The 15,158-nt window shown below is 40.8% G+C and overlaps 1 protein-coding gene across 2 annotated transcripts in view; it reads right to left on the minus strand.

Annotated features, from left to right (window-relative positions):
- The window catches only part of LOC137325178 (dihydropyrimidine dehydrogenase [NADP(+)]-like), a 598,790-nt gene that overhangs the window by 125,356 nt on the left and 458,276 nt on the right, over positions 1-15,158 (minus strand). For both annotated transcript variants that reach the window (XM_067989971.1, XM_067989972.1), the window contains exon 16: positions 13,269-13,352. In XM_067989971.1, the coding sequence (XP_067846072.1) occupies positions 13,269-13,352 (84 nt within the window). The remainder of the gene's footprint in view (positions 1-13,268; positions 13,353-15,158) is intronic.

Genomic DNA, 15,158 nt, shown 5'->3' on the forward strand with positions numbered 1-15,158 from the left:
CCACTCTATCTAGGGCATTCATAATTTAATACACCTCAATTAAATCAACCCTCAGCCTCCTCTGTTCCAAAGAAAACAACCCCAGCCTATCCCATCTTTCCTCATAGCTAAAATTCTCCAGTCCTGGCCACATCCTCGTAAATCTCCTCTGTAACCCTCTCTAGTGCAATCACATCTTTCTTGTAACATAGTAACCAGAACTGTACGCAGTACACTAGCAGTGGCCTAAACAGTGTTTTATATAATTCTAGCATAACCTCCCTGTTCTTATATTCTATGCCTCGGCTAATAAAGGAAAGTATCCCGTATGCCTTCTTAACCACCTTATCTACCTGTCTTGCTACCTTCAGGGATCTGTGGACATGCACTCCAAGGTCCCTCTGTTCCTTTACACTTCTCAGTATCCTCCCATTTATTGTGTATTCCCTTGCCTTGCGTGCCCTCCCCATATGCATTACCTCACACTTCTCCGGATTGCATTCCATTTTTCACTTTTCTGCCCACTTGACCAGTCCATTGATATCCTCCTGCAGTCTACAAGCTTTCTTCCTCACTATCAACCACATGGCCAACTTTTGTATCATCTGCAAACTTCTTAATCATGCCCCCTACATTTAAGTCTAAATCACTGATATATACTACAAAAAGCAATGGACCTAGTACCAAGGCCTGCGGAACCCCACTGGAAACAGCCTTCTAAGCGCAAAAACACTCGTCGACCATTACCCTTTGCTTCCTGCCACTGAGCCAATTTTGGATCCAACTTGCCACTTTCCCTTGGATCCCAAGGGCTTTTACTTTTAAGAACATAAGAACATAAGAAATAGGAGCAGGAGTAAGCCATCCGGCCCCTCAAGCTTGCTCTGCCATTCAAAAGATCATGGCTGTTCTACCTCAACGCCATTTTTCTGCACCATCCCCATATCCCTTGATGCCTTTAATATCTAGAAATCTATCGATCTCTGCTTTGAATGTACTCAATAACTGAGCCTCCACAGCCCTCTGGGGTAGAGAATTCCAAAGATTCAACACCCTCTGAGTGAAGAAATTTCTCCTCATCTCAGTCCTAAATGGCCCACCCCTTATTCTGAGTCTGTGACCCCTGGTTCTAGACTCCCCAGCCAGGGGAAACATCCTCCTTGCATCTATCCTGTTGAGCCCTGTAAGAATTTTGTATGTTTCAATGAGATCACCTCTCATTCTTCTCCAGAGTTTAGAATACAGGCCTAGTCTACTCAATCTCTCCTCATACGATAATCCCGCCATCCCAGGAATCAGTCTGGTGAACCTTCATTGCACTCCCTCTATGGCAAGTATATCCTTTCTTAGGTAAGGAGACCAAAATTGTACACAATACTCCAGGTGCGGTCTCACCACGGCCATATAATTACAGTAAGACACCTTTACTCCTGTACTCAAATCCTCTTATAATAAAAGCCAACATACCATTTGCCTTCCTAATTGCTTGCTGCACCTGCATGTTAGCTTTCAGTGACTCATGTACAAGGACACCTAGGTCCCTTTGAACATCAACATTTCCCAATCTCTCACCATTTAAAAAATACTTTGCATTTCTGTTTTTCCCACCAAAGTAGATAACTTCACATTTTTCCATATTATATTCCATCTGCCAGTTCTTGCCTACTCACTTAGCCTGTCTATATCTGCTTGAAGCCTCTTTCCATCCTTCTCACAACTCACATTCCTACCTAGTTTTGTGTCATCAGCAAACTTGGAAATATTACATTTGATCCCCTCATCCAAGTCATTGATATAGATTGTGAATAGCTGGGGCCCAAGCACCAATCCCTGCGATACCCCACTAGTCACAGCCTGCCAACCTGAAAAAGACCCATTTTTTCCTACTCTCTGTTTTCTGTCTGTTAATCAATTCTCAATGCATGCCAGTATATTACCCCCAATTCCATGTGCTCTAATTTTGTTCACCAACCTCCTGTGTGGGACCTTATCGAAAGCCTTTTGAAAATTCAAATACAGCACATCCACTGGTTCCCCCTTTTCTATTCTATTAGTTACATCCTCAAAGAATTCCAATAGGTTTGTCAACATGATTTCCCTTTCATAAATCCATGTTGACTCTGCCAAATCCTATTATTATTTTCTAAGTGTCCTGTTATCACATCCTTTATAATAGATTCCAGCAATTTTCCCTACTACTGATGTCAGGCTAACATGTCTGTAGTTCCCTGTTTTCTCTCTCCCTCCTTTCTTAAATAGTAGGGTTACATTTGCTACCCTCCAATCTGCAGGAACCATTCCAGAATCTATAGAATTTTGGAAGATGACAACTAATGCATCCACTATCTCTATAGCCACCTCTTTCAAAACCCTGGGATGTAGATCATCAGGTCCTTGGGATTTATTTACTTTCTGACCAGTCTGTCATGTGGGACCTTGTCAAAAGCCTTGCTAAAATCCATTTAGATTACATCGAACGCATTATCCTCATCGACCCTCCTTGTTACCGCCTCAAAAAATTCAATCAAGTTAGTCAGACACGACCTTCCCTTAACTAATCCATGTGACTGTCCTTTATTAATGCATGCCTTTCTAAATTACGATTAATATTGTCCCTCAGAACTTTTTCCAGTAATTTGCCCACCACCGAGGTTAGGCTGACTGGTCTGTAGTTACTCAGTCTATCCCTTTCTCCCTTTTTAAACAATGGTACAACATTAGCAGTCCTCCAATCCTCCGGCACCACACCTGTAGCCAGAGAGGATTGGAAAATGATGGTCAGAGCCTCCGCTATTTCCACCCTTGGTTCTTTTAACAGCCTGGGATACATTTCATCCGGGCCTGCCATTTATCTACTTTCAAGGATGCTAAGCCCTTTAATACTTCCTCTCTCACTATGTTTATCCCATTCAATATTTCACACTCCTCCTCCTTAACTACAATCTCTGCATCGTCGCCCTCTTTTATGAAGACAGACACCAAGTATTCATTAAGAACCATACCCACATCTTCTGCCTCCACACACAGCTGACCTCTTTGGTCTCTAATAGGCCCTACTCTTTCATTAGTTATCCTCTTGCTCTTTATGTATTTATAAAACATCTTTGGGTTTTCCTTGATTTTACTTGCCAATATTTTTTCATGCCCTCTCTTTGCTTTCCTAATTTCCTTTTTAATTTCACCCCTGCACTTTCTATACTCCTCTAGGCTTTCTGCAGTATTGAGCTCTCCCTTTTTTACCTTATCCTACCCTGTATGTTCCTTGACAATTGACCCATCATCCTCAGCCTTTTGGTGAGAGCGTTTCAGATTTCCACTACCCTTTGCTTGAAAAAATACTTCCTGATTTAACTCCTAAATGGGTTAGCTGTAATTTTATTATGCCCTCTTGTTCGGGATTTCCCACCAGAGGAAATTGTTTCTCTGCATCTACCCTATCGAATCCATACATCATTTAAATACCTCAATTAGATCACCCCTCATCCTTCTAAACTCAAGGGAATACAAGGCAAGCTTATGCATCCTATCCTCATAATTTAACCCTTTTAGCCCAGGTATCATTCTGATGAATCTGCACTATACCCCTTCCAAGGCTAATATATCTTTCCTGAGGTTCTGTGACCAAAACTGAATGCAGTACTCCAGATGGGTCTTACCAAGGCTCTGTACAAATGAAGCATAATTTCCTCCACTTTGTATTCCAGCCCCCTTGAGATAAAGGCCAACATTCCATTAGCCTTTTTGATTACTTTTTATACCTCTGCACTAGCTTTCAGTGATTTGTGTATCTGGACACCTAAATTCTTCAGCTCCCCCACAACTGCTAGTCTCTCACCATTAAGAAAATATTCTGATTTGTCTTTCCCAGATCCAAAGTGGATGACCTCACACTTCCCCACATTGAATTCCATCTGCTGCAGTTTTATCAACTCACTTAGTCTGTCTATGACCCTTTGTAACTTCCTGCTCCCATCCGCACAACTTACTGTGCCTCCCAGCTTAATGTCATCTGCAAGCTTGAATGTACAACTCTCTATTCCTTTATCCATCATTGAAAAGCTGAGGCTCCAGTACAGATCCCTGGGGAACACCACTTGTCACATTCTGCTGATCAGAGAATGTTCCCTTTATCTCTACTCTCTCTCTCCTACCTGCCAACCAATTACCGATCCATGTTATAAAGTTACCTCTAACAATGAATGCTCCTATTTTTGCTCATAATCTCTTGTATGGAATATTCTCAAATGCCTTCTGGAAATCCGTATAGGCAACAAAACCCATTTCTGCCGGGTTTCCGCCTGCTCCTTAGCACCAGGACCTTCTGATGGAGGGGCAGGTGTTTCTTCCACCTGCACTCCCTTTGTCAAGTCAGCACTTTTAGGTGTTCTCTGGCAGGATCCTGGCCTACCCTATCAATTTTGCCAGATACTCCATCTATGCAGTTAGCTGTACAACTGCAGGAAGCTGTACTTGCTGCACAGGACCAATGTGGGCCCCACAAACTTGTACTAAAATGGCAATTGATCCCAGACAGATCAACTGTTGTTTGAATTTGGGACCCACTAGCGAGGGAACAACAAAAAATAGCATCTCAAGCCTTGGAAAATTTGGCCAGACTGACCCGTGTCCCTCTCTCCCCCACTCCAACCAACTGATGGAGTGGCTCCAAAATTCTGCCAGTTTTGTGGATGCCCAGTTGCACTGGTGGAAGCACATTGCCCTCCATAATATGTAAATGAACCTGCCCCAGGATTATAGATGGGGTCAAGGCAAGGCCAGATGAGCAGAAGAAAATTCCGTTCCGCTGCACTTTGTGTGGTGCAAAGGCACTGCAAGAATTTATACAGGCAACAGTGAATATGAAACATCAGCATGTTAATGTATTATGAAACATACATTTTCATAACAATAAAACTTACAGTAAATCTTTTAATTCCAATTGGGCATGAATTAGAAGATGTAACGTTGTTTTCTAAATAGTGCAGAACCATTTTATTCATATTAAACCAAATCCCCTGCCCCCATCCTGCTGCTAGCTTCAAATCAAGCTGGGGTGACTTCAGTTTGTCTACATGCATGAGCAGAATGTAAAGTGTAACAGGTTTAGCTACCCTACACTTTAATGCATCAGTTGCTCAAACATATGCCCAATACTGACCAATGTGTGCATGATGCAGCTGTACCATTCATTTTAAGCACTACACATCCAAAAGTACTAGAATTGAATTGGACTGTCTTTTGCATAATTATCAGCATTGAGTGTAGCAAATGAGATCTATCTATTTCAGTCACATATAGGAGATCTGAACAAATTTTATGTGTTGTGCAAGAAGATGGTTCAATATTTTGAATGTTTGTTTATTTACAAAACTCTTAAAAATCTTTGAAGAAGCATACCCCAGTCATTCCTACTATTTAACAATTATAGCCACATATATCAACTTACATATTATGTAGATCTACTCACAAGGCGATCTAGCATTTAAATTGTTGTTATATGTAACATTCAATGGGTAATGGTAAAAAAAAATAATTTTAACTTATAGGAAGATAAGATCTGTTCTAATGCCATTTGTATTATGGCTTAGATAAACAAGCCATCAATATCTGTGTACATCTTTTAATTATAATTATCATTCTACATGAAATTTTAAAAGAAATATTTCAGTTTTCAAAGAGAGTTCAAGTTATAGCACAGGAGGAGGCCATTCACCCCATCGTGCCTGTGCTGGTTCTTTGAAAGAGCGATCCAAATAGTCCCATTCCACTGCTATTTCCCCATAGCCCTGTTATTTATTTTCCCTCAAGTATTTATCCAATTCCTTTTTGAAACTTACTATGTAATCTGCTTCCACCGTCCTTTCAGGCAGTGCATTCCAGATCATTACAACTTGCTGCGTAAAAAAATGCTTCCTCATGTCACCTCGGGCTCTTTTGCTGGTCACCTTGAATCTGTTTTCTCTGGTTACTGACCCTTCTGCCACTGGAAATGGTTTCTCCTTATTTACTCTATCAAAACAGTTCATGATTTTGAACACCTGAGTCAAATCTCCCCTTAACCGTCTCTGTTCTAAGGAGAACAACCCCAGCTTCTCCAATCTCTCCACATAACTAAAGTCCCTCATCCCTGGTACCAATCGACCAAATCTTTTCTGCACCCTCTCTAAGACCTTGACATCCTTCCTAAAGTGTGGTGCCCCAGAATTGAACACAATGCACCAGCTAAGGCCTAACCAGTGTTTTATAAAGTTTTAGCATAACTTCCTTGCTTTTGTACTCCATGCCTCTATTAATAAAGCCCAGGATCCCATATGTTTTTTTAACAGCCTTCTCAACTTGTTCTGCCACCTTCAAAGATATGTGTATGTACACCCCCAATTCTCTCTGTTCCTGCACCCCCTTTAAAATTGTACCATTTAGTTTATATTGCTTCTCCTCATTCTTCCTACCAAAATGTATCTCTTCACACTTCTCTGTGTTAAATTTCATCTTTCATGTGTCTGCTCATTTCACCAATCTGTCTATGTCCTCCTGAAGTTACAATCCTCCACATTGTTTACTACATTTCCGAGTTTCGTGTCATCTGCAAACTTGGAAATTATACCTTCTATACCCAAGTCCAGATCATTACTATATATCAAAAAGAGCAGTGGTCCTAATACTGACCCCTGGGGAATACTACTGTATACTTCCCTCCTGTCTGAAAAACAACCGTTCACCACTACTCTCTGTTTTCTGTTCCTTAGCCAATTTTGTATCCACGCTGCCACTGTCCTTTTAATCCCATGCGCTTTAATTTTGCTAACAAGTCTATTATGTGGTACTTTATCAAATGCCTTTTGAAAGTCCATATACAAAACATCAACTGCACTACCCTCATTAATCCTCTATATTACTTCATCAAAGAACTCAATCAAGTTAGTTGAACACGATTTTCCTTTAGCAAGTCTGTGCTGACTTTCATTTATTAGCCTTCATTAGCACTTTTCCAAGTGCCAATTTATCTTGTCCCGGATTATTGTCTCTAAATCTTCCCTACTACCAATGTTAGGCTGACTGGCCTACAATTGCCGAGTTTATCCCTCTCCCTTTTTTGAATATTTGCAATCCTCCAGTCCTCCGCAACCATCCCCATATCTAAGGAGGATTGGAAGATTGTAGCCAGAGCCTCCGCAATTTCCACCCTTACTTCCCTCAGTAACCTAGGACGCATCCCATCTGGACCAGGTGACTTTTCTACTTTGAGTAGTGCCAATCTTTAAGTGCCTCCTCTTTATCTATTTTTATCCTATCCAAAATCAATATTACCTTCTCCTTTACTGCTACAATGGCAGCATCCTCTTCTCTAATGAAGACGGATGCAAAGAATTCATTTAGTGCCTCAGCCATGCCCTTTACCTCCTTTTCATCCTTAATTGGTCCCACGCTTCCTTTGACTACTCTTTTATTATTTATATGTTTATAAAAGACTTCTGGGTTATCTTTTATGTTAGCCGCTAATCTATACTCATGCTCTCTCTTTGCCCCTCTTATTTCCTTTTTTAGATCTCCTCTGTACTTTCTGTATACAGCCTAGTTCTCTACTGTATTATGAACCTTACATTTGTCATAAGCCTCCTTTTTCTGTTTCATTTTAATCTCTATATCTTTAGTCATGCAGTGAGCTCTGGCTTTGGATGCCCTTCTTTTCCCCCTTGTAGGGATGTGTCTACTCTGTACCTGAACCAACTCCTGCTTGAAGGCCTCCCATTGTTCAATTACTGTTTTGCCTACCAATTTTTGATTCCAATCCACCTGGGCAAGATCCCTTTTTAACTTATTGACATTTGCCTCCTCCAGTTAATAATTTTCACATTTGATTGTTCTTTGTCATTTTCCATAACTATTCTAAATCTAATGATAGTATGATCAGTTTTCCCCAAATGCTCCCCCACTGAAACATGCTCCACCTGCCGCACTTCATTCCCCAGAACTAGATCCAATACTGTTTCCTTCCTGGTTGGGCTGGAAACACAATGTTCAGAAAGTTCTCTTGAACACATTTCAGGAATTCCTTCCCCTCTTTGCCCTTTACACTGTTACTGTCCCAGTCTATATTGGGATAATTGAAGTTCCCCATTATCACTACTCTATAGTTCTTGCATCTTTCTGTAATTTGCCTGCAAATATTCTCCTCTATCTCCTTCCCACTGTTTGGTGGCCTATAGTATACATCCAGTAACATAATAGCTCCTCTATTGTTCCTTACTTCTAACCAAATAGATTCTATCTTTGACTCCTCAACTACATCATCCCTTTCCAGAGCTATTATAGTTTCTTTGATCAACACTGCTCCCCCCTTTCTTTCCTTCCCTATTTTTCCTGAATATCTTGTAGCCAGGAATATTAAGTACCCAATCCTCCTCTTCTTTGAGCCAGGTCTATGTTATTGCCACTATATCATAGTCACATTTGGCGACTTGAGCCTGCAGCTCACCAACCTTATTTACCACGCTACGTGCATTTACGCACATTCAATCCAATCTCATCTTAGACTGCCTCGCATTTGCCCCCTGTCTGATCCCTCCTATTTCTGAACTATTCTTTTCTCTAGTGCTACTTGTCCCTCACAATCCTCTGTGCACCTTGTTTCTCCGTTCTAATGTTGCATCCTGGTGCCCATCCCCTTGCCAAATTAGTTGAAACCCTCCCCTACATCACTAGTTAACCTCCCTGCGAGGACATTGATCCCAGCTCTGTTGAGGTACAACCCGTCCATCATGAACATATACCTCCAGCCCCAGAATTGGTCCCAATGCCCTAGGAATCTGAAGCCCTCCCTCCATAATATATTATAGTTATATACATATATATATATGAAATAAATATCTTTACTGAAAAGGTGAATGAACTTGCTTTAAATACTTAGGTTTATTCAAATGAAACAGATTTATTCTGAATATTTTGGCAGCCAATTTTTCAAAGTAATTTAAGAAAAATCTTATTTTTCTAGCTGTAACATAGTGTAATATTATGTCAGTAATATATTAATTCTGTAAGCCAGCATTTGCAATGGTGGATGGCACCACAAGAACATTTCTGTCCTAATGTGTTTATACATTTTAAATTACTTTAAAAAAAACTCACACTTGTCATCTTACATTAAATTTTAATTCATGCATGGTACACACCCATTATTCTAAAGATGAATAATTCTAAAGGAAACTCTGTCTACATATATATTAAATTGTCGATTACATAGCTCTATATGAATCAGTGCTTCACATATAATGGTTATAAATTAAGTTCTCAGAGGATAAGTTGTGCAAAATTATAGTGAACCAAACAGCTGGTACTGAATACTTCTTCCAAATTCTGGTTTACTAATAAATTAGCTGCTTGACAGAACTTAACCCCAAAGACAAATCTTCCTACAATTTTCCATAACTAAAACATCCAATAATTTTTTTTAAATGAGCTGATCTAGCCTGTCTTCAATTAAGACAGTAATTATCGACTGTCAAGAGGCATGAAGGATTTTCCATATTTATATATTATATTACTATTTGCATTTAGATAGGACCTTTCATGTTGAAACATCTCAAAAATGTTTAATACAATGAACTGCTTTTCTTTTAAAGTGCACTGACTGTGTTGGCAAATCTAACTAGAAACATTCTACAAACACAAAAGGAAGCTCTAAAGTACTTTGGTATCAGACATAAACATATATGATACAAATTCGCCAAAGTGTAGCTGGCATTAGATCTGTACTGCCAATATAAATATTAATTAACCCTTAGAACTCCACGGAGGGGTTTACTCATTTAGCTGCTGCCATGCTAAGGGAGCCTCTGCGGAGTTAATATGCCACCAGCAGTATTTGGAAGCTCAGCTATTCTCAGCCAATGAAAACCTTTGTTTAAAAACGTTGCATTGCAGTGAGATATTTGCTTTTTACTTCTGGGACTTGGGTTCAAATCCAGCCTGGACTGGTGGGATGAACATCTGCTTATCCACTGGCTGTGAGGGTTCTACATGAAATGAGTCGGTTAGTCTCAATCCAGTTTTCAGTGGGCATCTGTCCACAGCATTGATGTGTCTCTAATTGTGCATTACTTAGCAATTTCCCTCAGAGAGGCCTAAGAATGGTTGGTGTGGGATATAGAAAAATATCGCACTGGTGCACTAAGGGAGTTGCTGCAGAATACAGACGGCTTTTCACTGCATTTAACCACGCTATATCTGAACTGGGAGCTTTAATTGCTCATCCAACAGTTACAACGCTTAACATGAGGACCACTGATAACTTGATGGTGGGTGGCCAAAGTTCTTGATCACATTGGGTATCCACTCCCCATAATATTGAGGATAGATGCCTGCAATGTGCCCAAGGTGCCGTGTACACCTCAATATGGTTGGCCAGCACAAAGGGCACTGGCAGTCTGCACACAAACTGTGCTTGAAGTTTATTCCTAAAAAATATTAATTAGCGGTCCTCCCTTTAACGTGTTAGGAATAGGTGATGAAAGAGAAGTCTCAATTTAAAAAAAATAAAGGATCCCCTTCCTAGTGTCTGCTGCCACCACTGCTCCCATGCCACCTTTGCCTGGGTGCTCTTTCTCCCCCTCCCCCCCTCCCCCACCCAACCTGCACTGAACAATCCTGTTGGTGCTCTATGGACAGCCAGCAGCCCTTGACTGACTCCTGGTGCTTGAAATGTCGGCGTTGCCCCAGATCATCATCAGTGATCATAGAATCATAGTATGGTTACAGCACAGAAGGCAGCCATTTGGCCCATCGAACCCATGCCGGCTCTTTGTAAGAGAAATCCAGTTGGTCCCATTCCCCCGTTCTTTCCCCGTCGCAGTGCACATTTTTTCCCTTGATGCGTACAAACTGCAGGAAAGATATTCAAAAGAGCTGACCTTGTGTTACTCGGTAAGGTCAGCTCATTCTTGCATAAGCAGATGCTGAGAGCCCACATTATTGACTCCAGAGAGAGAAATTGGAAACTAGGGGTGAGAGAAGAATCACCTAGCAGAAACTTTTTCTTTTATACCGGCGAGGAGCTGAGAGAGGTGGCAAAAGAGGCTTCCAGATATGGAAGCGGCACTCAATTCTTGAACAGATTTGGGCTTTGTATAGAATTGAGTTATTGAGAGGAAAAGAGGTCTTCTACATAAAAGATGTCACCAGGAGGTCATTTTGAGGCGTCCTGTTTGGCGAAAACCGCAGGGATCAGTGCATCGGCCTCAGCTATTTACAATCTACATTAAAGAATTAGATGAAGGGACTGAGTGTAATGTATCCAAGTTTGCTGATGATACAAAGCTAGGTGCGAAAGTAAGCTGTGAGGAGGACACAAAGAGTTTGCAAAGGGATCTCAACAGGATAAGTGAGTGGGCAAGAAGCTGGCAGATGGAGTATAATGTGGGAAAATGTGAGGTTATTCACTTTGGTAAGAAGAATAGAAAAATGGAATATTTTTTAAATGATGAGAAACTATTAAATGTTGGTGTTCAGAGGGATTTGGGTGTCCTCGTACTCGAAACACAGAAAGTTAACATGCAGGTACAGCAAGCAATTAGGAAGGCAAATGGTATGTTGGCCTTCATTACAAGGGGGTTGGAGTACAAGAGTAAGGAAGTCTTGCTGCAACTGTACAGGGTTTTGGTGAGGCCACACCTGGAGTACTGTTTGCAGTTTTGGTCTCCTGACCTAAGGAAGGATATACTTTCCTTAGAGGCGGTGCAATGAAAGTTCACTAGATTGATTCCTGGGATGAGGGGGTTGTCCTACAGGGAGAGATTGAGTAGAATGGGCTTATACTCTGGAGTTTAGAAGAATGAGAGGTGATTTCATTGAAACATATAAGATTCTAAGAGGGCTTGACAGGGTAGATGCTGAGAGGATGTTTCCCCTGGGTAGAAAGTCTAGAACTAGGGGACATAGTCTCAGGATAAGGGGTCGGACATTTAGGACTGAGATGAGGAGGGTCGTGAATATTTGGAATTAGCACTTATTTCCTGCCAGCAGCCCGCTGGCCCCATGCTATTGCTCCGCCAGCTGGATGGTCGAACACGGCTTGGGAGCAAAATCTATTCCCAAGCTTCTTGGAGGCAGCTTCAGCTGTGCAGGTGTGACAGCTTACTTCAGGAGGAAATAGTGAAGCTAAAAAATGTCAATAGATGAAGGACTACGGTTGAAGCCATTAAAGGTAGCTTGCCAGAGACATTTGAAGAGCAAGGAAGAAAACAAAATGCAGTGATTCAACCATTATACTGCACAAGGACTCATCATGGATCTGAAGGAAGCTGATGAATATACAGCTGGAGTATTGGAGAAAAAGTGATGGGATTGGATGATGAGTGGAGGAGGTCATTGACAGAAATAACTAGTTTCTACCTTCAGATGACTTAAGGAATAGATTACTGGTAACTGCTGACAGTTATCAATCAAATAAGGCCCAAAAGTTTAATTAAAGGACATAATGACTGCTATTTTATTGCAATAATGCTAAATACATGTTCTTAAGTTCAAAACTAGGAACAAAAATAGTTCCTAGGGTACCACAATGCTGTTGGCATGTTATAATCAATTTGGTAATACAAAACTAAACATTTCACCTTCACCAATCTTAACTAGTATTCTTTTTATATATTCTGGTAAATGTTATACCGTTTAACATAGCAAATGCGTCTAAAATGTCTGTGCATGTATGTTTTGTTTTGAGTTTTAAGTGGTATCAAAGGCAACCAAAAAAGAATTAACTAGGTAGGCAGGGGAATGTTATATCTGGTCTTACTGCTTGCACAAAATTGACTTTAAGAAAAAATAATTGATATAAAAGAACCAGGCCTCAAAATCCGTCGAAGTGCCTCCCTGGGACCTCCACAAATGACTTTACCAAAGCTCATGAGGTTCCTTTGTTAAATGCCAATAGCAGGCATCCATGCCATTTTGCGTGCCAGCCATAGGCATCACGCTAGAAAGTCTGGTGGAGGTGGCTGTGCTGGGTTGAAGGCGGTTATGATGGTCCTTCCCCCTCCTCCCTCCAGCAAAGGGGCCACATCGAATTGTGATTTTAAAAACATTTCGATGAGCTGACCAGGCTTCCTTTCCTCTGTCGATGGCCATGTAAGGGGCAAATGAAGGCTTTTTCCCCACAGGCCAACCCAATGTATCCAGGTCCTGACCTAGATTCAGGCCATGTCTGACGGTTCATGCTGAAATTACGATAGAAGTACATCAGAACAGCCACATACAGTTTTGATGGAATACAAAAGTGATTAAAGTTGATGTATTACCTGTCCGCAGGCCAGGCCCATTCCTCTTTCTCCCATGCCATGTGGACAGGACAAGTTTAATTCCAAGGCATCTGCACCAGAATCCTATGAAGGATGAAGAATTTAAGCAAACTACAAATGTAAGACCCCAAAATGTTTATCTGAACTGAGCAACTCACAGCAAATTACCATGGAAGTAATTATATCTTTCATATTGACTGAGAGATAAAGCAATTGATCTCATGTGCCTAGATTGGATGGGAAGTTTGAATTGAGAGCCAGTTTTTTGCTCTAGTTCAGGATTTTGTAATTTGGACTATACATTGTTGTTGTAAGCAGGCTTCAGGGTCAAAGTGCAGGTGGTTTACTGACACCCGTCTGGATTGTCGTATTTCTTAGAAAATTGGATTCTCTATAATGGACTGAATTTTAAAAAATCAAAAGAGAATCATTTACGGAAAATATTGTTGTAAATATTATTATCATACTAAATACTATTACAAATTCAATTATCCTAAAATGATCTTACTTACTCTCCTTCCAAGATTACCACAATCATAGAAGCTAATATCCAACCAACCAATTTGGTTCACTCTACATGACCTTAAAAAGTGGCAAAGACTATGGGCTGATAACACCTCAGCTGAAGTAATACTTAAGACCTGCATACTAGAACCCAGCCAGCCCCCTAGGCAAGCTATTGCAATGAAGCTGTGACACTGGCACATGACAATGTGGAAAATTGTTCAGCTCCCTCCAATCTACAAATAACAGGACAAATCTAACCCAGAAATTACTGACCTATCAGCATCCTCCTAATCATCAGCAAAGTGATGGAAGGCATCAACAATAGTGCCATCAAGGGACATTTACTCATCAATAACCTGCTCGCTAACATTTGGTTTCTAATCTTGTCACAGTTTTGATCCAGACGATGGAAGAGCTGATTGCCAGAGGAGAGGTGAAAGTGGCTGCTCTTGACATTAAGGCAGCATTCGGCCGAGTATGGCACTGAGGAGTCCTACGTAGCTGAGGTCAATGGGGGTCAAAGGGAAAGCCCTCCTGTGGCTGCAGTCACATCACCGGAAGGTGGTTGTGGTTGTTGGAGGCAAATTATCATAGTCCTGGGACATCACTGCTGGAGTTCCTCATGACAGTTTTTCTGGCCCAACCATCTTTAGCTGCCTCATCAATGTGATATATTCGGTGTTACTGAGGCAATGATGACAGAAAATGGGATTTTGTAGCATCGCATTATCAACGTTTAACACACTTCCTGCGTGCAGTCTGGATGCCTATGGAGCAGACTGAACCAATATAGAGAGTGGTGCACTTCCAGCATGGAATGAACAGGCGTATGCCCCCCGCCACATTGAATGCTTAGATGCCCGTTTTGCACCTGGAAAACGTACGTGGCATAGCGCCAGTGAATTTCTAGGCCCATGTGTCTGAACTGTCAAAAATGTCTGAGTTAAAATAATTTTAAAATACATCTGAACAGGAAATTAAAAAATTATTATAGCTCCATAAACTGCTCATGTGAGTTCGGGTGTAGATTTATGACTTTTCTCAAAAGAAGTGAAAAATAATAAGCATTGTAAGCCTTATAGAAAGCAAAGGAACAAGCTGGATGATAAAGCCATTCATCACAGTCAGCATTTAGACAGTAAAGCTCATGTTAAGCCAGAATTCAGTTACAGATTTCATGGTCAATTGGGCCAAAACAGGTTTAAAATGGATCTAGAGCTTAAGAGCACAAAGCCAATTACCAATAACGTTTAATTTAATTTCCCTTCAATAGGCCCTTTTAACTCAGATTTTGTACTGCATTCTGAAAGGTTCACAGAAAAATGACTAGTAATTTTAAGGATCATCATTATGAGAATATGCAGTCTGTTATACAAGGCAATG

The sequence above is a fragment of the Heptranchias perlo genome, chromosome 9 (genome assembly GCF_035084215.1).
Source record: "Heptranchias perlo isolate sHepPer1 chromosome 9, sHepPer1.hap1, whole genome shotgun sequence".
Classification (NCBI taxonomy): domain Eukaryota; kingdom Metazoa; phylum Chordata; class Chondrichthyes; order Hexanchiformes; family Hexanchidae; genus Heptranchias; species Heptranchias perlo.